Source organism: Clupea harengus, chromosome 21 (assembly GCF_900700415.2).
Source record: "Clupea harengus chromosome 21, Ch_v2.0.2, whole genome shotgun sequence".
Lineage (NCBI taxonomy): Eukaryota > Metazoa > Chordata > Actinopteri > Clupeiformes > Clupeidae > Clupea > Clupea harengus.
Genome location: NC_045172.1, coordinates 10,649,482 through 10,672,981, shown reverse-complemented (window position 1 = coordinate 10,672,981; position 23,500 = coordinate 10,649,482). Strand labels below are relative to the sequence as shown.

General features: G+C 45.0%; 1 protein-coding gene across 1 annotated transcript in view; it reads right to left on the bottom strand.

Moving 5' to 3' along the window:
- The window catches only part of pla2r1 (phospholipase A2 receptor 1), a 28,997-nt gene extending 5,590 nt beyond the window's left edge, over window positions 1-23,407 (bottom strand). The window contains exons 1-25 of the mRNA XM_012840495.3: window positions 23,012-23,407; window positions 19,864-20,247; window positions 19,318-19,491; window positions 18,788-18,952; window positions 18,333-18,446; window positions 17,952-18,104; window positions 17,320-17,508; window positions 16,823-16,980; window positions 16,461-16,568; window positions 14,408-14,520; window positions 13,447-13,616; window positions 12,780-12,988; window positions 10,919-11,064; window positions 10,588-10,672; window positions 10,245-10,380; window positions 9,687-9,722; window positions 8,237-8,397; window positions 7,434-7,495; window positions 6,642-6,745; window positions 6,251-6,387; window positions 4,378-4,495; window positions 3,876-4,015; window positions 1,776-1,923; window positions 1,133-1,368; window positions 570-747 (exon numbers count right to left, since the gene is read on the bottom strand). Of these exons, the coding sequence (XP_012695949.1) occupies window positions 570-747; window positions 1,133-1,368; window positions 1,776-1,923; window positions 3,876-4,015; window positions 4,378-4,495; window positions 6,251-6,387; window positions 6,642-6,745; window positions 7,434-7,495; window positions 8,237-8,397; window positions 9,687-9,722; window positions 10,245-10,380; window positions 10,588-10,672; window positions 10,919-11,064; window positions 12,780-12,988; window positions 13,447-13,616; window positions 14,408-14,520; window positions 16,461-16,568; window positions 16,823-16,980; window positions 17,320-17,508; window positions 17,952-18,104; window positions 18,333-18,446; window positions 18,788-18,952; window positions 19,318-19,491; window positions 19,864-20,247; window positions 23,012-23,150 (3,763 nt within the window). The 5' untranslated portion in view covers window positions 23,151-23,407. The remainder of the gene's footprint in view (window positions 1-569; window positions 748-1,132; window positions 1,369-1,775; window positions 1,924-3,875; window positions 4,016-4,377; window positions 4,496-6,250; window positions 6,388-6,641; window positions 6,746-7,433; window positions 7,496-8,236; window positions 8,398-9,686; window positions 9,723-10,244; window positions 10,381-10,587; window positions 10,673-10,918; window positions 11,065-12,779; window positions 12,989-13,446; window positions 13,617-14,407; window positions 14,521-16,460; window positions 16,569-16,822; window positions 16,981-17,319; window positions 17,509-17,951; window positions 18,105-18,332; window positions 18,447-18,787; window positions 18,953-19,317; window positions 19,492-19,863; window positions 20,248-23,011) is intronic.
- Between the last annotated feature and the right edge of the window lie 93 nt (window positions 23,408-23,500).

Genomic DNA, 23,500 nt, shown 5'->3' with positions numbered 1-23,500 from the left:
ACATCCTCAAAGGCTGCTGTAAACCAAGCTACTCGGAAACATCACAGATATTCCCCTAGGACATTTCAAAGTAGTCCTCTACTTTTAACCAATCAGAAGCTCAAAGTCAGAGGTAGTGCTTTCAGGTTGTCATTCCATCACAAGAATATAGGAGACGGGCAGGGCAGCACGGGTGGAGTGAAGAAAGGAGAAGTTTATTTTCACATCTCCTAGCTGGTTTAGCAGGTTTTGCATATTACAGCCATTGTCTATGCAATTTCCTCTCATCCTGTCATATGCATTTCCTGCATATTACCCAACTAATGACACGTTAGCAGCAACACTGGTAGCATGGCGCTATGCCTGTGTACAACAAAACCCACTCTACACATTCACTGACCAAAGACTGTGTCTATGATGCCAAAAGTAGTCAGCTAGACACCCTTTATTTGGCCTAAGGCCATTTTGGCAATGTCTAGAGACAAAAAGTATATCTACATAACCAGATATCAACAAACTCACATGGTACACATGGCAGAGACACAGCAGAAAGACACAGCAGAAAGACACAGGAAAATCTAGACACTCACTGGGTGGCGGGATGTGACACAGCGCCCCCTTGAGGGTCATCTCGCATTCGGCCCTCCTCCAGCCTCCTGTGGTGTCCATGTAGACACAGTCTCCCACCACATGATCGTCATCGTCTGCCGCGTCCCAGTGCGTGTACAAGGTGTCACTGCTGTCCGACCACTGGTAGTTTATGCCATCCTGTGTGCGCATAAGGTATACATTTCCTTAGGAGAATGAATGATAGCAAGCCATTGTGAAATGTCGAGATGTACAGTACTAAACATTTCCATATACATCCATCCATATACATACGTATATCTTGACACACACACTCTCTGTCTCACACACACACGAACACAGAGACACACACACACACACTCTCACTCATACACAGAAACACTTGTCTTAACTGGTTAATAAATGAGACATTCAACTTGCGGACAGCTGTATACCCACACACCCACACCCACGCCCACACCCACACCCACACCCACACGCACCTGTACAGCATACACACGCACACGCACACGCACGCACACGCACACGCACACACACACGCACACACAGGAACAGAGCCACATACATCCTGACTATAGAGCCCAATCCAGTGGGGGAAGCCCAGCTTGTTGACAAGCACGGTGAGGTAGGCCTGGTGGAAAGGGTCTGTGATGCTGACGAGCTCGGCCTCCTGCTCCACGCACGCGCTCAGTGCGGCGTACCAGCTCATGTTGCCGTGCACCAGGCGGTAGCTGCGGTTCTTGTACTCCGAGACCTCCAAGGAGCCAGGCAGGTAGGAGTGAGTGGGTGGCTTCCTGGGGTCTGAGAGAGAGGGAGGGATGGACGCAGCGATGGAGGAAAGTAGGGAGGGAGAGAAAGAGGGAGAGAGAAAGAGAGACAGGTTCAATACTTCTTCATCTTCTTTCGTAGCCGACACTTTAACATCAAAATATGATATAAACGTGCAACCCTTCAATTCTTGGCCACAAGCCCTTTTTTATTTTAATAAAACTAAATATGCAGTATAAGTATTATCATGTCTGCCCCATAGTTTAAAAACATTTTCCCATGAGATTTGAGGATCAAATGCATAAGCTGAGGTAACAGCATGAAACCTGAAAGATGAAAGATAAACAGTCAGACAGACAGACAGACAGAGATGTACAGACGTGCTGTCATATATTCAGACAGATTGGCACACTTCAAAAACAGACTCGGAGACATCTGACCTTGTGCTTTCTGACACACAAAGCCGTAGCCACTCTCGGTGCACGTCTCGTCGTACCATTTCCCTGTGAAGTGGAAGTTGTGGTTGTTGGAGAGCAGCGTGCAGAGAGGTGCATCACCGCCAAGAGAACCGCCAAGCCACTCCTCCTGCTGCATGGCAATGCACACACACAGATGAAAAACATGGAGGTGTGTATACGCACGCGTGCAAAAACATGGACACCCATGCACACACCCACATTCACGCATAAAGCGTGCAGAGGGGCGCTACATCTCCACAGATGGTGGCTCAGCCACTCGTCCTGCTGCATGGGGCATGTATGTGTGCTGCATGAGACGCACGCACACATGCACACACACAGACACACACAGATGAATAACATGGATGCATGCACACACTCACACACACATATGTGAACAGTAATAAACCCAACACACAAACACACACAGGATAACAAATGCGCAGACATAAATACTGCAACACATTTTGAAGCACATTCATTGACGCCTATATGGACTGTATCAATGAAACCTGTGCATGTGTCTGAGTGCCAATCTGTGGTCTGTGATAGTGATGAGTGTAGTGTTGCACGGTATACCCATACTAGAAAGGTATCACGACCTTGTCCTTAAAAACTGTACTATACCCCATTTTATTTGTATCGTTATCGGTTGTTTTAATAACAGCCGTATTTCCTATGAATTGCGTCGATGTGCGACAGCAGGACAGTGTGTTTGTGCAGTACTCTGCTTCCACTCCCTGCGGGCATATCAGGCGTAACAACCGTTTTTTTTAGCTCTCATATACACGCTGTAGCTTTCATGACACGCTTTTTCACCAGAGGAACTCAGGGACTTCCCAGGAGGTGCCAATGTTTAGATGAACTATGACAAAATGGTGAGTGGTGACAAAACGAAGGCAGGCACGGCCGCAAATACAAGTGCTCTTGCCGACCTTCCACAGCTTGTCGACAAAGCAGATGCATGAAGCGAAATATGGCATTGTAGTCGAAAGTCAGAGCAACCCCACAGATACCACAAAGCCCGTCTGTAAAAGATATTTTAAACCTACGCAGACCAAGAGAGCCAACAAGTCGGTCCAACTTGGCAAAGCATCTCGCTGACAGACATGCCGATCTGTTCAAATAATTCTAAGAGCGACAGGTTAGCGAATGTGATAGATAATATATTTACACTATGCCCATGCCCTCAAACAAGTGGGATTTATTTTGTGACAAGCATACTTTTTTCACCATCGGAGTTTGACGAGACAGATAAGGGCAGTTCATTTGGCTTCTTTTAAGCTAACTTACCAATGGGGCAAACATCTCTATATGCATATGCAATTGTGTTCACACTAGTAATGTTAACTTTACCATCATTTGCAAGATGCAGTATGCATATCAACAAGTAGAGCGCAGACCACCTGGAGGTGGATTGAGTGATATTGAGTGAGGTTGCAAATATACAGTTAACTATCATAGATACTGTATATACTCAAGTATAGGGGACATCAGATTACTGCATAGGCTACCACATAAAAGTTTTAATAACACTATGACAATGATCTAATTATTTACAATAATCCAATTATAAATGTTATAAATTTAAGCAACCTGAATTCTTGCCAAAGAGTGAAAGTGGGTGGTCGAAATGTGCACTAAAGTACTGCTCACACCGTCTCTGCAAGGATTTAACCTTTTACCAACAGCAGTGTGACATGTGAAGGTGTAGAGACATGAATGTGAATGTGAAGAGCTGATCTTCATTAAGAGTTCCTCCAGTCCTGGTTGGATGGTACATCCTGGTTGGTACAATGTATGACATAACACACTATGGTACAATAATTCACTCCTGTTCTTTTCACATTTTGACATTGTCAAAAGATTTTGTTTTTATAATTAATTTAAAAAGTCAAAGAATTTTAAAGCTGCGATATGCTGTCATCTATTATTCCATTACTTTTCGTGATGATTTTTTTGCCGTGGTATCGCTATCGAGACATTTAGTTATCGTATCAAAGTCATAATGTTGGTGTCGTGCCAACACTATAGTACAGTATGCTATTATATAGTATATAGTATATAGAGTGTGATGCTTACAGTGAGAGAGCTCTTGGGTTCTATTGGGGACCAATTGGTGTACGTAACTGGCCTCCCATTGGCCCATTTCATGGTGTCCTCGTCGCGAAGGCCAATCCACACGCCCGCTGAGTTGCCATCGAGCAGCATGGTGATGTAGGCTTTATCCAATCAACAGTAGACATCAAGAGAAAGCAATGTGCAATTAGTAGCGTAAAACATGGTTTTGTAAATAACACACATCAACACACATACAAACACATTTTCAGTTAGTCTCTTCTATGTAGTTACACAACTAATCACTGACGCCAAAAATTAACTGAGGATATAATACATACGCTGTGCATATGATTGCCATTTATAATATCATAACGGGAAATTCATTATATGAAATTGGAACCATCCTTAAAGCACCGTACTTTGTCATGCAAATTTAAAATACACCACCACTGATGGATATGTAGCCATACTTGGAATGCCCTTCAGTTAACATGGCTGATGGCCCTGTGTCTGGCAAACCCACCCTGCTCAATCTCGTCCTCGATGGCCACCAGGGAGCCGTGGAAGCCGGAGCAGATGGACTGGGCATCCTTCCAGCTCTTTCCCTCCTCAGGACGGCTCGGCAGGTGCAACAGGAGACACTAAGATCACATGTGCACGCACACGCACACACACACACACACACACACACACACAAACACACAGATAGAACAGGAAAGACAGAGAGTACAAACAAAATCAAACAATCACACAAAAACACATACAACGAGAGAGATGACATATGAAACATGCCTCATGGAAACAGACAGACAAAAACATATTCACACACACACACACACACACACACACACACACACACACACACACACACACACACACACACACACACCCCCACCCACCCACCCACCCACATACCGAAACTGGCAGACTAACACATATTCACACACACATGCCGAAACTGAACACGCTTAAAACCGTGGAGATGACAGTGGACTTCAGGAGGAGCCCCCCAGCACTGCCCCCCCTAATCATACACAACAGTACTGTGTTGGCTGTGGAATCCCTCAGGTTTCTGGGATCCACAATCTCCCGGAATCTGAAGTGGGAACCCAACATCAACACCATCATCAAGAAGGCCCAGCAGAGGATGTACTTCCTGCGCCAGCTTAGGAAGTACAACCTGCCTCAGGATCTGCTGATCATGTTCTACATCGCAGTCATAGAGTCTGTTCTGTGCACTTCAATCACAGTCTGGTTTGGATCGGCCACCAAACTGGACAAGAACAGACTCCAACGGACAGTCAGGTCGGCAGAAAAGATCATCGGTGCCAACCTGCCCACCATCCAAGACCTGTACACCTCCAGAGTCAGGAAACGGGCAGGAAAAATCACTGCAGACCCCTCACACCCCGGACACAAATTATTCAAACTCCTCCCCTCTGGTAGACGCTACAGATCACTGTTCGCAAAAACCTCCAGACACAAAAACAGTTTCTTCCCCCTCGCCGTCTCACTACTGAACAACTAACCCACTGTAGCATATATATTTATATTTATATATTTATCCCTGCACTTCTCACACTCTCGACTTCTTCTTTGCACTACTGTTGTGCTACATTTCACAGCTACTGTATATAGCCATTCCGCCTTGTACATACTTTCTTAAACTCCTTAGTCCATTGCACTGTTGCACTGTTTGTTTGTTTGTATTGTATTGTATTGTATTGTGTTGTATATTTTGTGTAAGCACACTGAGAGTCACTTTACCAAGTCAAATTCCTTGTTTGTGCAAACTTACTTGGCCAATAAAACCTGATTCTGATTCTGAAACAGGCAGACAAATCAGCACGCAAAAGCACATTCATACTTCACACATGTAATCACAAACACAAAAACAACAACAACCTCTCAACCACAAGCATTCAAAATATGTTCTCCCTCTCTTTCCCACGGTACAGTATTTGTGCGAGGGTGGCTGTTATTTAAACCAGATGAACTCCAGTAGCTGTGATGTCTTGACTTCTATTACTGACAAGAAATATGAACAAAACGTCTTGTCAGTTGCTAAAAGATACAGTTTTGTCTCCTGTAGGTCCTAATAGCCTTGATACATCTAGCTGCTCAAAACAGACCCACCAGTGATTCTTGCTTGTTATTAATGATAAACACATAAAGGATGCCAAAGTATTCATAATGCCTTGAAGTGTTTGACATAGGCATAAGTGACCTAAATGTTCATTACTACATGGAAAGAACACAAAATATTTTTGTAGAAAATTGTCACATGTCTGTAAAAGTCCTCGATCTATGGGGTCTATGTTCTTTGGGGGGAACTGGGGTTCTATGACAGCTTTCCAACAGGATTTGTCTGAATCTGAAGACTTGTGTGGCCTCACCTTGTGTCCGAAGTAGAACCAGTTGTTGGGGCAGGCGCCGAGGTAGTGGGGCTCTCTGGGAACCTCCATCACAGACGCAGTCAGGCGCTTACACACGTAACCATGGAGCTCAGTGCAGGGGTGAGCAAACCAGCCTCCTACAGATTCCCCACACACAGGACATGTGATCAGTGTGTGTGTGTGTGTGTGTGTGTGTGTGTGTGTGTGTGTGTGTGTGTGTGTGTGTGTGTGTGTGTGTGTGTGTGTGTGCATTGATGTACCTCACTATGTGTGCACCTGAATTTATTTATGATAGATTTAGGCATGGTTGCGTTAGAACTTGCATGCTGAAGTGTGCGCATGTGTGTGTGTATAACCTATGTGTGTATGTGCTTTCTGGATGTGTATTCACCTGTTTGTGAAGACATATAGGCACAGCGCCTCCTGCTGGCGCTCTGGCTGCTTCTGTTCTGCGGTTGCCAGTTGGAGTAGATGTAAGGTGACCCATCTGTCCACCTGCACAGGCAAACACACGAGATCAGACCAAACCTGAGCAATGTACTTAAAGAGAACTTCGATAGACTCACAGCTGCGTTATTTCTCCCAACTGCAAACAGAGTCTTTAGAAGCACAAACTCAACTAACTCCCAACTTTTCTGTTGTGAATTGTTATTCCTTTGCCAAAATATTTCGGAGAAAAAGGGTGGAATTTATTTTGTTATTATTTGATTAGGGCAGGTCCATCTCTCACTACTTTCCAAAACTAGTAGATTACACTCTTAACCTTCCGTGTGCGGACCAATAAACTGTAAGACTATATCAAAATGACTTACGCAACACACACACACACACACACACACACAACACAATGTCAGCTATGTTTACACAAGAGTTGACTCTTTTGCTGTGAGCTGCACTGAAAACATTCCTCATCACCTAAGCATCTCTACTTTGTGAAGTACACTGACAAGGCTCTGCTGAAAAAACATCTCTTCTAGGCCTGCAACTGTAAAACTATTGATTTGTGTGAGCGGAAGAGCAAACACTCTAACCACGTAGGTGTCCAGTAACAAAGCCATAGGTACAAACACAACTACTACACAACTACTACTAACACAAACCCCCAAATAACATCTGACAGTGAGCTCTTTTCAATGTATATATCAAACTGAAAGTAAGCTGATGAAAATGATGGGGAACTTACTCAACTTCTTGACCGCTCTCCATCGCTAGGCCAATCCACCACTCTGTAGGACCATGCGGAAGCTGAGACAGTGACAAGATAAGGAAACAGAAAGAGATAACACAAAGAACATGTGTAAAAAAAGAGACCGATTCGGAGTGGGAGAAGGAAAAGAAAGAAGAGTGAGAGAATAAGGGACACAGAGAGCTCATAGGCTTTGTTGATCAGTGCTTGGACACTAGTGTACACATACAGACATAAAATAACAGAGGAATACACAATACACACCTTTGTATTTGTATTTGTTTGTATGGTTGTGTATGTGTGTATGTTAATATTAGTATGTCTGGGTTTGTGTATGCAGCATACACATATTTTGTAAGCATACAATGTGTGAGTGTGTGCACCTAGGCATCTGTATGTGTACTTCAACTGGTAGAACAGGGTGCTGCCATAGCAACAGCAAAGGTCATGAAAGCAATTCTCAGAAAACACAAACACTTTTGAAATGTCAGCGCTCACAGTGAATTACATTACAAACACAGCACTCCTACAATAAAGACTGCTTCTGCTGGCCATCTCTGCAGAAAAGTGCACTATAAGTGTCTACTTTGGAAGATGTCTACTCTAGAGCACTTCTGGAGAGTTCTTTTCGATCGTATGAAGAACATTTTGTAAATCCTTTTGCAGGAGTACAAAGACCCTTCAGCTCAACTTGTTTTCTCAGTGTGTTTCAAAAAGACTATGCTCTGTGTGTGTGTGTTTGTGTGTGTGTGTGTGTGTGTGTGTGTGTGTGTGTGTGTGTGTGTGTGTGTGTGAGGCACCTTGGCTATGCGCTCCCAGATGAAGTTGAGCTCAGCTTTGGAGTGGATGGAGACCAGGTCAGCTCCCATCATCTTACAGGCGAAGGACACCGACTCCCAGGGGAAGAGCTGACTGGCCACGAAATACTCCGCCCCGCGGTAGAACACCCAGGGTGCCTGCTCTGCAGGACAGACAGGACACACACAGCACAACACACACACACACACAGCACAACAACCACACACATACACACACACACACACACACACACACACACACACAGCACAACACAACACACACACACACACACACACACACAGCACAACACACAAACACACACACACACACACACACAGCACAGCACAACACACAAACAGCGCACACACACACACACACACACACACACACAGCACAACACACACACACACACACAGCACAACACACAAACACACACACAGCACAACACACACACACACACAGCACAGCACAACACACAAACAGCACACACACACACACACACACACACATCCACACACACACACACACACACAGCACAACACACAAACACAAAGCTGTTTCGTCACAGGACTGTCATGACCTCTCTGGGCTGATAAACATAACATAAACTGATCACAAAGTTCCTCAAAGTGTCCCATGTGTTTCAAAGTCATGGATGACTAAAGGTCAAACAACTCATTAAGAAGACAAATGTTAGAAATCTAAGTAGTTGACGTCTGTGATGGCATGGTATTTTCCTCTTAAAGATGCAGTCCGCGATTTTGGCGCAAGGTTGTTTATTTGAGCTCAACAGCCAATCAAATTCCACCCCTCCCTTCCATGCTCCTAAAACAACGTGCTGGTTGGCTAGGATTGTTTATTGCCCGGTTCAAGCAACTATGTTTCCGATTTACAGAGCCAGGACTGTACAAAACACCTGATTTCTTTTGAGCACACACACGGAAAGGACAGCTAGAGGACTGTGAAGAACAATATGCCGAATTTACAATAAGTGCACTGGATTAGAATTGTGGACTGTACCTTTAATGTTAACATTTGAGACGGCCTTTTCTTGTCAAAGCCACATGCTACTACTGCCTTGTGTGAACCACACCAGCAGATGGCTCTACTGGTTACTGGGGCTGTGTGATGGTCAGCCAATGTACAGGCAAATATTGATCATGGACTGAAGACGATAACCCCATGCAGCCATAACAGTTGGTTAGATTAGGTCCGTGCAACACGAACATGTAAAACACACATAGAACATACTGGAAAAAAACTAAAGATAATGCTTTCATGGTAAAATGAATGAATGAATAGGTGGATTACTGTGGACAGCTGTGCAAACAACCACACACACATATGAGCAACTCAACGCCAGATGCAGGTGATGTATTTTCTCAGTTTGGCTGCTGGTTAGTTTGCCATCACAGATGAACATAGCTCCATATGGTGAAAGGCTATACTTACGGCTGTTGTACCAATATGGCTCATTCAGCTTTGCTCCTGCGGAAACACATTTAAAGACCCAGATTTACTCTTTACTGTGATGACAGACGTCCAAACAAACACACGCTACTACTTGTGTGTATTTATGTATAGCAGTAATTATTTTCAATTTTCAACATCTGGTACTGACAATATTCTACAAATAATCTTTTTGCACTATCCACACAAGCACAGGAACACTTTCCTCCCTGGCATCTACACTGTCACTCCCAATCATGAATATTGTACCATAGGGTCAGACCCCTTCTTGTATCTGTTACCACCCCACTTCTTTTGAACATGTTCACCCTATGTGTATTTGATTTGTGAGTTGTATAAGCTACTGGATGTCCTAAATTTCCCTCAGGATAAATAAAGTATCCATCTATCTACCTATCTATCTACAAATGCACTGGATATGATTTCATAGATAAAGCACACACGCACACACTAACACACACACACACACACACACACACACACCCTACACACACACACACACACACACACACACACACACACACACACACACACACACACCTCGGGGTACTTTGCAGATCCACTCATGTTTGGCGCTGCACGGCTGAGGGTTGAGGTGGTTGGTGAGGTCGCTGTAAACCGCACATTCATGGTTCTCATCCTCCTCATTCTTATCCTCAATGAAGGACGTCACCACCTGCCACACAACACACAGGATAAACACACGGATCATAAACATCTGTACATGCCTGTACATGTAAACAGTCAAGGAGGCAAAACACCACAAACATGCAACTCATACTGATGTACAATACTAGGGGACTAGGGAAGCAACAAAAAAAACAACAGTGGTGTACAATTTGTTTTGCTCTTATTTGACTCTTTCTCTCCGAGGTGTGTTTACCGGCGTGCCGTCGGACCACTCCCAGGACCCTGCAGATTTGGGGTCTCTCTTGGTGAAGCCCACCCAGAACCATCGGCCTTCTGTTCTGAAAGAGAGGAGAGGAGTGAAGGAGTGAGAGAGAGGAAGAGAGAGAGAAATCTTCTATAAGTAAAACTAATATCAGGTCACTACTAATGTTTCGACCAGAAGGGGGTATTCAGTTGAAGGATAGCTGTGATGTCGACAACATCAAACAACAAAAAGATAGCAGAAATGAATCACTTCATACAGACATTGTGACCTTTTTATTGCTTAAGGTTATAATATTTTTTATAACAACGCCACCACTAACCCCTCAAACATTTTGGATATGGTCGTCTTCAGGAACGTCTCCTCCTCATAGTGCAGGAAGCTGGCCAGGTTGGCACCCAGCGCCTGACAGAAGAAGTCTGCCTCGGGCCAGGATCGCTTCATCAGCACTTTCTCATCATGGAACACCTGAGCATCAATCACATGACAGGCCAACAGTTTAGTTAGTCACGTATGATAGAATTAATTTCCAAAGACTGTTCATGACTGAAGAATGTATTAATCAAGTGCCTTGTATTAATAATTACCTTGTATGAATCATGTGCTTATGAAAGCAGGAACATGGTGTGTTTCTGTGTGTGTGTGACTTAGATTATTAGGTGTGGACACCAGTTTGTCTGCTTATGTTTGGGTGAGCTCAGAGGTGATAAGAAGGGTCGAACTGTGCTTGTTCGACCCTGTGTAAAACTGACATTTTAGAAAGCGCAGTTGGGATGACACAAAAGGACTTTTAGTCGAGCGTGGCTATTCTTGCTTGACATTAAAAACATTTATGGCGTCCGAATTAGATAAATCTTAAGTATATAAACCCTGTGAGATGTTAGTGAAATTGCCTCACTTTCATCCTTGTGCTGTGAGTGAGCCAGATTGCAATTGTTACTGAATAAATATACTGATCTACAACTCCGCAGTCCTGAGATAACTTAACAACGTACATTATATTTTTTATAATATATGTCATTCAGCTTAGGTTTCTAACACTGTGGTGTACAGTGAATATTAAAGATGTGAAATCTTTACCTCTTATAAGTCCACTTTTAAGAGGACCTATTTTAAGCTCTTGCTCACCAAAATTAATTTTCCGCGATCGATTGGGTTTGTCAGTAGAATAGTAATTCCTACTCCTTATGTCCATTAAAATATAATATTTGCCATAGACGCATAGCTATTGAAACTTGCCAATACAAAGTGGTGAAACTTGCCAATTCAAAGTGGGGAAACTTGCCAATACAAAGTGGTGAAACTTGCCAGTTCAAAGTGGGGAAACTGGCCAATACAAGAGAAATTATTGTGGATTTATTGTCACTGAAGCAAATCTGTGAAGTGATGTAAATGTTTACTGTAGGTATCGCCCAGCCCTAATGACGCTTGTTTTATTCTTCACAGGTTAAAGTGGTGCTGAAAATGTTTTACGTCTAGTAAATTTAGGACTGAAGTGCAATGTTTGTTTGTGTTTGTACTGCAGAGAACTGAGCCAGATCGGTGTCCTCTACTGTATGGACTCTTGGCAGGCCCTCCTGCACTAATGGAATATCCATCCAGACCAGACATTTTTAACCCTTCAAAGGGCTGCCCTGAGCAGTCAGGCTTTTCAACCCTTCAAGAGAGCTGCTCTGAAGCGGTTACATATGAGCTGAGGAAATTCCTGAACTCTTACCGAACCACAGAGGGCTGCTGAGGCAGGCCAGAGCGTGTTGTGAGGCCAGAGGCAGATCGGGATTAGCTCTGTGTTGTTAAGGGCAATGATAAACCACATACTGCACCCATTCAGACAGATACTACAGAAGTGGTGAAGTTGCCAGTGGGGAAAAACACAGGAGATCCAGAGAAGTTTATGACCTCAGATCAGTGGTAAGATAAAGATGATGAAGGGAATAGAAAGAAAGATATGACACACTCACGAAGAGATATGGAGAGAAGGGAAAAACAAGAGAGGAAGAATCAAAGGAAAAACTGAGGGGGGGGGGGGGGGGGGGGGGGTTGTGAGGTGAGATTCTGACCAATGAGGCAATGACATTAGATGACAGAGAGATGACACGAGGGACGGGAAGAGAGATGGATAGAGGAAAAGAAACAAGATAGAGGGATAGAGGGAGATGGCATGAAAGAGGCAGGCTTCTGACCTTGTAGCAGTGGAGTAAATGAGGACCGGTCTCCCATCCATCTGGGCAGGGGGCAAACAGGTCTATATGGGGCAGGGGCAGGTGCAGGTCCTCATAGCCGCTCACACTCTGTTTGCACACAGACAAAGCCTTCTGGGATTTGCAGTCTTTCACCTCCCAGTGACCCAGGGCTACACCTCCAGACATCGCCACACACCCTCCAACACTCACTACAGAGAGACAGAGAGGGAGAGAGACAGAGAGAAAGTGGAGGCAGTAGAAAGACAGACAGACAGATGTACAGACAGACACAAAGTCAGATAGATAGATGTACAGACAGAGAGAAAGATAGACAGATAGATGTACAGATAGACATACAGACAGATAGATGTACAAAGAAAGAGAGGGGGAGAGAATTACAAAAATACAACATACGTAACACAAAAATAGTGTAGAAAGTGAAAGTAAGGTGAATTAAATGAGAAAAGTATCAAACGGCCTCTTATGTCACACACACTAACAAACGCATACCCATGCACACATACATATGGGCACACACACGCACGCACACATACATATGGGCACATACACGCACACACACACACACACACACATAACACACACACACACACACACACACACACACACACACACACACACACACACACACACACACACACACACACACCTGGTTGGTGACTGTTCCAGTTGGTGTAGCTGAGTGGTAGTGTGGTGCCGTTCTGGTGGAGCCAACTGTACTCCCAGGTCTTGTTCATGTCCTGCAGGGCCGTCCAGTAATGCTGGCCCTCGGACGCGCCCGAGCTCTCCAGCAGACTGCTCAAGAAGGCCTGCTCGAACCTGACAGAGCCGGTCACAGTCAACCAATGAACAACTTAAACAGACTGCTGAAATACTGTTGATCTACTCCAACCTGACAGAGCCAGTCAAAGTCAACCAATGATCAACTTAAACAGACTGCTGAAATACTGTTGATCTACTCCAACCTGAGTGAGGCCATGTGCAAACGAAACAAGCTCTGTAATCTGGGTGAACCAAATGAACACAGGAATGTCAAATGAATGAAAAAGACTGATTAGGAACCGTGCTCTCATCGTCTATTTGCAGAACAGTGGCCCAGTCTAAAGGAAAATGGGCTACACATTTTTGTCCTTGGAAAGGAGCTGAACCCTAAATAAAACTCCGAGAGACTAGCGACGAAGGTCTGACGAAAGGAGAAGATTCAGACATAAATACCATGATCGCCATTCCGTGCTCAACTAATATGATAGAAATGCATTTCATTACTTTAAATGATTCAATGATCCAGTCAACCTCCCTGCAGCTCCCTCAAATAACTGTTTAGTTCAGACACAGGCTTAGGGAGGAGATGAAGAAATATAGTTGAACAACAGGAATGAAGGTAAAAAGGTTTAATCAGAATCCATCCCTCTATCTTGTTTCTTTTCCTCTATCCATCTCTCTTCCCGTCCCTCGTGTCCTCTCTCTGTCATCTGATGTCGTTGCCTCGGTTACATGGTCAGAATCTTACCTCACAACCCCTCAGTTTTTTCCTCTAGTTCTTCCTCCAGAGAAGAAGAAATGTAGGTGAACCACAGGACTGAAGGTAAACTGGAGGTTTCACGACTGACCTGTCTTCCACAGTGACCAGAGGGGCCTTGCAGTAGTAGCTCTTCATGGCGTCCTCAAACGTCTGATCTTCCTCTGTCAGCCGGTAGCAGTTGTGACCTTTGCGTTTCCAACCCTGCAGTCAAGCAGAGGATTAAACAAGAAAAGGACCGTTATGACCACAATTGGCTAGAACATTACAGAAACACTTATGCAGTACAAAAAAATGCTCAGAAATGTGTATGAAAACAATTTAAAAAAAAAACACACACACACAAACATGTGTTCATGTTCTGACATTCATGCAGGCCCTGATTTCACAAGGATCAGCACTATTCTCTTAGCCATCATTACAAACTGTGTGTGTGTGTGTGTGTGTATTTACTTTTGCATGTGTGTGAGGATGTGTATGTAATGAATTGAATGCATGTGAGGCTCCTGTTGCTAGCAAAAGAGAGGAGTTCATTGGAATGGAGAAAGCAGCAGGGTCTCAGTGAAGACAAATAAACACACCAACACTCACAAGGACACAGACACATAAACCTAACATCCTCTCTTGGACAGAGAGCCTAGATCACACACACACACACACACACACACACACACACACACACACACACATTGTATCAAGCTGTATGTTTTTCCTACGCTACAAACACTCAGAGGCAAACCAACTGAGGCCATCTGGATGGTGTGTCTCTGTGTGTGTGTGTGTGTGTGTGTGTGTGTGTGTGTGTGTGTGTGTGTGTGTGGGGGCAAAGTTTAAAATGGGTCTCATGTTGCCATGGTGATGTTTTCACATGTGGCATTAATTTGTCACTGTGTTAAACATGTGACATCTGACACAGTTTTCATGCACACACTCAAACAAAGATGGAAACCCACACAACTCAAACGCCATAAACCACCTTCACACAGATTTAACCACACATAACATGCAAACGTGTCGCTGTCTGACAAAAAAAACTACACAAGTACACATGAAAAACACCCACAGACACAGACACAGACACAGACAGAGACAGAGACAGAGACAGAGACACAGACACAGACACAGACACAGACACACAAGCAGACAGACAGACACACACACACACAGACAGACCCATTTAAATGCCAAAACACCAAACACTTGTAGCCCAAATGAACACACAGTCCTTGGCACAAATCTCAGAGTTGACTGTGGAGTGATCACAAACATTTAGGCTCCAGTCAGCCCTAACATGAAATGGCCGTGGAAGCCTTTAGACCTGGCCTGTCTCTCCAGTCTGCTGTAGCCTCTCAGTGGCCTGTACAACAATATTGAAAACTGAACTCTGCTGTGTATATGTGTGTGAGAGAGACATTGACTGTATGAGTTGGTGTGTTTGTGTGTGTGTGTCTACAACAAAGGACTGTGGAATTTATGACACTGGTTGTGTGATAAAGGGCCTGCTGTGAGCGTCCAGTTATTATGTGTGTGTGTGTGTGTGTGTGTGTGTGTGTGTGTGTGTGTGCAGGCATTCTTTCCAGCCATGTCAGGACCTCTCTCTCTAGCCAGTATGAGACAAAGAGCACCCGTTCCCAGAGAAAAGAGCTGCAAAATGTCAGACACTACAGCAACCATTCTGGTGAGTAATCAAGTCTGGGAATAGACTGATGCACACACGTGTGCACACACGAACACACACACGCTTAATATGATTTGATATGATTATTTAAGACACATTTAATATGTATTGTGATTCTTTGAAGCACTTTGAGAGGGAGGTGTTCATCAAGTGCATGTTCGAATGTGACTGGGTGGATAGGTAAGAAATGGATCTGCACAGTGTATATGTGAGTTCAACGCTGTTTGAGGATGTGTGTGTGTGTGTGTTCATTTGCATATGTATATATTAGCGCGTATGTGCATACCAGAATGTGTGTGTGTGTGTTTGTGTTCATTTGCATTTATATATATATATATTAGCGTGTATGTGCTATCAGAATGTGTGTGTGTGTGTGTGTGTGTTTGTGTGTGTGTGTGTGTGTTTGTGTTCATTTGCATTTATATATATATTAGCATGTATGTGCATATCAGAATGTGTGTCTCACCGTTGGGCAGCCTTCATCCCACTCCCCTGATGGATGCTGCGGCACAAGGCCTGAGGTTCTACACACCGCCGGCAGCTTCTCAGTACAGTCTCCCAACAGCCAGTTCCCCTATCACACACATACAAAAATATATTAAACAAATACGTTAGCCTTATGCTGTGAACAAACCTACACTAAATATACATCGCTGACCATTACAATACATATAAAATGTACTTATAATTGTATATGTATTGTAATGGTCATTAGTGTATATAACATATTATATGTTGTATATAAAATGTATATGACATATATATTTACAGATATTCACAGTTTATATGGGTGTGTATGTGTGTGTGTATGTGTGTGTGTGTGTGTACCTGTGGGTCGGTTTTGCCACACACACGGGCGTTATGGGCCTGCAGGAACCGTTCCTGCTGGTGCCAGACTGTCATGGAAACGGGCGAGCCGTTGGACCACTCTACAGATGTTGCTGATGCTGACTTGAACAGACCAATCCACACAGCTGGAGCTGACACTGTACACACACATAGAACACACATGAACACACACTCATACAGGTGCTGGCGAACCAGTCATACTCTGGTAACTAGTAACCTGTCAGTCAACATCGTGAGTGTTATTGAAAAAAATCAATCTGATGTGACTACTTTGATGACAGCACCCTTTGACACACTATGCATTTACCATAGATACAGTTTCCTGACCATTAATTATCTAATGTTAATGTCAGGTATTTAGCAGACACTTTTATCCAAAGCGACTCACAGAGAAAACGTACACCCTCGAACCTGCACTTACAGGGCTGTGACGCTATGTCGGGTGCGGTAACCGTAGTGTCTGTGTGTATACTGACCGTTGGTGAGCAGGCTGAGCAGAAGCTCCAGCTGGGAGAGCGACTGCACACTGGTCAGCTCCGCACTGTGCGAGCGGCACGCGCTGCTGGAGTTGTCCCAGCTCCGGTGCTCCTCCAGGACCCGGTAGCAGAACCGGTTATGGGCCACCCAGTCATTGGGACACACCGTGGCCCGGTACTGCCAGTTCTCTGCCACACAGACACAGAGAGAAATTAGCCATTCATATGTCTGTGCATTCACACACCAGTGTAGACCTACACATTTACAGTCTGTTTTCAAGAGGAGATCGGTAGCACCAGCATAGAGATTCACCTAACATACTACACCAAAAACACCTCACAGGCAGGGCCGGTGGGATTGTTCTAAAGTAGGCACACTAAACAGGACAGTGCTAAAATAAAACAATAAAAAATGTAAGCCTTTTTATAGTAGCCTAATAAACAGCAATGTCTTCCTCTCAAACCCCATTAAGGACATTCACTCATGAACAGATTATGAACACATCCAAATTTGGATCTTGATTGCCTTTCACAGACATTCGAATTTACATTGTTCACCGACATCCAAGAGGTATTTTCCCAAACAGTACTGGTGCTGTTTTAGGGCGCCTCTTTTTTAAGAGTTCCCCTACCTAGAGGTTCGGCTCGGCGGGTGTTGTTGGGGGTCTTCTTGCAGATGTAGGACAGAGCCGACTCACACGACAGACTCATCCACTGCTGCGTCCCCGAGACGTGGTTATACACACCGCACTGCCGACTGGCCAGCACAGGGGTGGGGGGCACGGCTGAGGGAGAAGGGGTAAGAGGTGGGTGAGCTGTTAATGGGAATCGAGACAAGCCAGTTCAGTGGTACCAACATATTAAGTGCTTGAAGAACTAGAGCTGGAAGTACACAAAACACACTCTCAAAGACAAACAAACACAAACCAGTAAGACTGATCAAGTTCAATCAGACTGCAGAAAAGACATCAGGACTCAAAGGCCTTTGCGAACTCTGTGGGGGTCATGCCTACTTGAGAAAAGGTCAATCAGAGTGAGGGGAGATCCATCAGACCACTGCCACCCCCCTTCCTTGCCCAGATGGTTTAGTCCGGTCCAGACCATCACCCCAACATCAGCAAGTCTGTCTGGAAAGCAAGCAACAATTGTGCACATAATCAGACTCAGACTCAGACTCAGACTCAGACACACACATCACATCACATCACATCACATCAATTACATCGGCAACAAAATTAACCAAAGCATGCATGCAGAAGTCCCTCCTAAGGCAAACACAGATATGAACTAATGCACACATACCAAAGAGATAACAGGTGAACTACCAATCTATCCTGATAGACTCAGACAGACACAAATACACACACTCCAGTCATTCTTATGAGAATGAGATATAAAACATTAACTGACTACTTTAACTGACAGACACATACACATACACACACACGCACATGCACACACGCGTTACCCCTGATGTACTTCTGTTCTGCCAGGCTGGTGATGCTGAGTAGGTGTCCTCCCTGAGCTCTGCAGGAGGCGTGGGCCTGACTCCAGCTGACAGACGTGTACAGGTTAAACTGGTAGCACGCATGCAGCTCCTGGTTGGTCTCCCATAGGCCGTCACAACCTGAATCTGAGCAATGGAGAGAAGTGAAGGATAAGAGAGCTATATATATATGTGTGTGTGTGTGTGTGAGTGTGTGTGAGGCTGTGTGAGGCTGTGTGTGTGTGTGTGGAAGTTTCTCTTGGTGCCAGACTACAGCATATGAGCTAAGCTGGTAGCAGGTATAAAGTCATGTGTACGTGTCTGCTTGTATACTCTGTGTGTGTGTGTGTGTGTGTGTGAGTGTGTGTGAGGCTGTGTGAGGCTGTGTGTGTGTGTGGCGGTTTCTCTTGGTGCCAGACTACAGCATATGAGCTAAGCTGGTAGCAGGTATAAAGTCATGTGTACGTGTCTGCTTGTATACTCTGTGTGTGTGTGTGTGTGTGTGTGTGTACCTGGGCTTGGACAGAAGCCCCATTTCTCGTCCTGGTCGTAGCGACTGGTGGTGGCACACCAGAGGCGCTGGTCCTCTCTCCCCTCGCTGGTGCACTCAGAGTACCACTTGTAGTTGTACTTGAATGGCAAAGCACAGGGCATCCCATGGGCATTACCCAGCAGAGTGTGGATCTCTAGACATACATACACACACACACACACACACACACACACACACACATATATATATATATATATGTAAATAATACACTCACTCACTCATTCACTTCCACATGCTCGCTCACACATGCACATGCACACATGCACACACACACACACACACACACACACACACAAATAAGGTTGCATCCAGGCATGAAGGGTTTGGGAGAGAAGAGAGATGGCAAACCGAGGGGCAAAAAAACTTGGAAAGAGAAGAACTGAACTAAGGACCAGAAGATCTGCCAAACCATACTGTGTGTGAAACCAACACAATTCCTAAAGAGAGGGTGGTTGTGCCAGGGGTACCAGGTGCCCCCTTTATTCAAACCACCATAAGCACTCACGCTCGTAGGGGTAGGCGCAGGGTCCCTCCCCAGAAGTGGAGTACCTCCGCCACTCGTGGTACGCCATCCTCTTCACCGCCAGCTTCATGCCCGTCAGCGCCAGCTTCAACTGCGAGGCTCCGTAGAGCGTGTTCCCGTTACAGCGCCACCACATGTTGCGGAGTGGCGCGTTGCACTCGAAGGTGCCCAGGGGCTGCGCCGCGTTGGTGGTGTTGACGCCCAGGCACATGCTGTTGCCCAGGTTGAAGAGGCGGTGCCGGGAGACCCACTTCCACAGCATGGCCCGCGTGGGCCGCTCACAGCTGGACAGCTCCAGACCCGAGGAGTCGTCCAGGGTCACGCAAAGCTTCAGCTGCACGCTCTCCAGGATGAACGCATCTTTACCTGCCAGAGAGAGAGAGAAAACAGACACAGACATACACACACACACACAGTCAGAGAGTTTGCTTTTTTGTTATGCCACCATGGTTATGCCAGTAAAGCTCGTTGGTATTTGCAGAGGTGAAGGGGGAGAGAAGAAAGACCGAGGCAGGGGGAGCGTAAGAAAGAGAGTGAGAGAGAGAGAGTAAGAAAGAGAGTGAGAGAGAGAGAGAAGTATACAAAACAGGGGGAGAATGAGGGGACAGAACAAATGTGAGATGAATAAAGATCAGTAGGTGTGTGAGAGGGACCAGTATCACTTCATGTAACAAATAAACGAAACAACAGCATCCACCGCAACTTGAATAGCGCTGGATAAATGCATGTAAGTGCACACTGCAAATCCGCAACAGCGAGTGAGGTTGCGTCTGAGAGAGATATCAGAGAAAGTGAGGCTTTGTGTGCGAACGAGGCGACTATCCCAAGATGGAGACACCTTTATCTCCTCCGCAGCCGCAGAAGGTAAAAGAACCCTTCTCACGCTGGTGCCAGGCTGGAGGCATTATCCCTTCTGTGGTATGCATCAGGCTAAACCAACAAGCCATCTCGCCATCGAAACAGGTGGAGAGCTACGGCCTAGAACACAAAAAAACTGACGGGGCTGAACTGACCACTCTGGCTGTGGGAAAAAAAACGTACCCCCCACCACTTCTCATTTTGGGTGGGAAGGGGGTGGCTGCTCTGAGGTAAGCGATGACAGGGCACCCTATCGGGGCATCACCCTCCCATTCAGGGGCGCTGGAGCGGCGGAGGACGGGAGAATAATAATGCAGGAGACAGATAGAAAGATACGGACGCTGTGTCGAGTTTCACCAAGGCAAAATGGAGCATAATATTTCAAGAGTGGGGAGTGGAGGTCTTTTGTTTGCTTGTCTGCAATGGAAGAAAGAGGAGAAAAGAGGATGTGAGGGGGAGAAAAAGAGAAAGCACCCGCAGGTAACTGAAGAGGCAGACAAAAGAGGCACCGCAAGTTAAAATGGGTGACACACACACACACACACACACACACACACACACACACACACACACACACACACACTCACACACACACACACATAAACAAAGCTGCTGACTTCAAAGCAGACACATGTGTCAGTCTGTGGAGCTCTCGACCATATGCCTGACATGGCATGTCGGCTTTCTGAACGGACAGACATCCCTTCTGCTCTCACTGCTCACCCCCAAAGCCACTAAGGAGGGATCTTTACACATCTCCTAATCCTTACACATCTACATTGATTTCAGTTCACATTTGAACTATACGCTAAATAACTGGGCGAGTATGACAGGATGCCATATTGACGCCATATGGTGGAAGCACTTACAGACAAGACTCGTGCCTTTCCTCTCTTTCTCTCTCCCCCCTTCTCTCTTTCACACACACAAACACACATTCAAATGCTCAGAGTCATTAACACTCTTTTGTCTGACTCTCCCATATAGGACATACTGTGTGCACACACTCTCAGTCTGACAGCACACACCCCCACCCTCTCTCTTTTAGTGAGCATTCCTGATTAGATGTGCCTAGGAGGATAGAGATAAAATCTCCAAAAAAGTCCAAATCAGTACTTTTAGGCGTCCACTTTTTCCACATATTGAAAATAGTCCAGAAACTCTGTAATTCTCTCTCTCTCTCTCTCTCTCTCTGCCTGTTTCACTTGAATCCTGAATCACTGCAAGTAAAAGTCAAATAGATGAGGTCATGTGATTGGCCAGCAACAGCTCAGAAGGGCAAGTTTTGGCCTGAAAGTGTGCGTGGGTGTGGGTCTGTCTGTCTGTCTGTCTGTTTTCTGTGTTTGTAAGTCCTCACCATCATTACCTCAACTGACCCAGCGCTGTTTGTATCTCTCAGGAAAAGGGAAGAATTCAGTCTTGCAACTGGATTGGTGACTTCACAGGAAGAGGTTTACAGAGGATATCTGTCAGCAGAAACACCAACTTCCACATATGCTGACAGTCTTTTTTAACTGTATGCACCCTTACACTGACTAGGAAATAGATTTCTAAGTTTTGACTAAACAGTTAATTGTGTTTTATTTGTTGTGAAATGCAATTAAGTACCTCAAAAGAAACTCCATCTAACGGTCCTGATCAATAGTCCTGTATTAATCTAATCTACCCTATGGTTTTCTTGACATTTGCTGGTTAGTTTACAGATCTATCCTGAGACAGTTGTGTGGCGCACTACTGGGTATTCAACCTCGTTTATTCATTTAAAGTTACATTTGGAATGGCATGTCATACGATGTGCCAGGTGACCTCTTCATGACGTTGTGGCTCCCAGCAAAAGGGTCATTGTCAATGCTCTCTGACTTGGCGTACTACCTTATTGATCACATGCATATGGGACATTAAAGGTATCTCCACAGTGTTGTGGTGTTGCGTTTTGGTTTCAGTCGAGGTGAAGTCTGAGTAGCTAGGCTGGTCATTCAGGAAAGTTTGAAAACCTTAAGGTTCACCGAACGCATTGTTTTACGGCACCATCTGAGCGCAGATATCGTGAACTGGGAAATGAATCGTAGATGTTCCTCTCAGATGTCTGGACCTAACGTTATCTGCTTTGACATATTTTACAGACCACCATGGCCAACATGCTCGTAAAGGAGAAAATTTGGTTTTTTTCAGTTTGTGCGTGAAAGAGATGGAATAGACTAGCCTTTGTGTTGTGTTACGACATGTTTTAGACAAAGTACGTTCGAGTTTCATGCAGGCCGAATGAACTTACTGTACAGCTCGGTAAGTTGTTTTTCCCCCAAAACCTCATCGTCCTCAGAGGCACGAGCAAAGCTGTTCAGCAGCACAATACAAAGAGCGAAAAGCGCCCCGTTGGTACAGACATTGCGACGTGAAAAGTATTTTTGCATATCCACAACTGAGAATGATAGACACTGAAGTGAGTAAGTGCATTCCGGGTTTCGGCAAACTGGCGGATGGATGTTTTTCACAAGCTAACTTTCCGCCGAGTTTTTCGGGGTCCCTACGTCACGTCGCTCTCAGCGGAGCAATGAAAGTAGAGTAGCTTACTCGTCCCTCAGACAGACAACACAGACGGAGGGAGAGAGAGTAGAACTGGGCGGGCTTGTCTGCCTCTGCTTTTGAACATATACAGGCCTACAATTATAAATCCCTCAAAGTAGCAAACCTCGAGACAACGGAAGTACACATTACGGTAATAACAATTCGAATGTGAAATGAATGGGTAAAGCACTTTGGA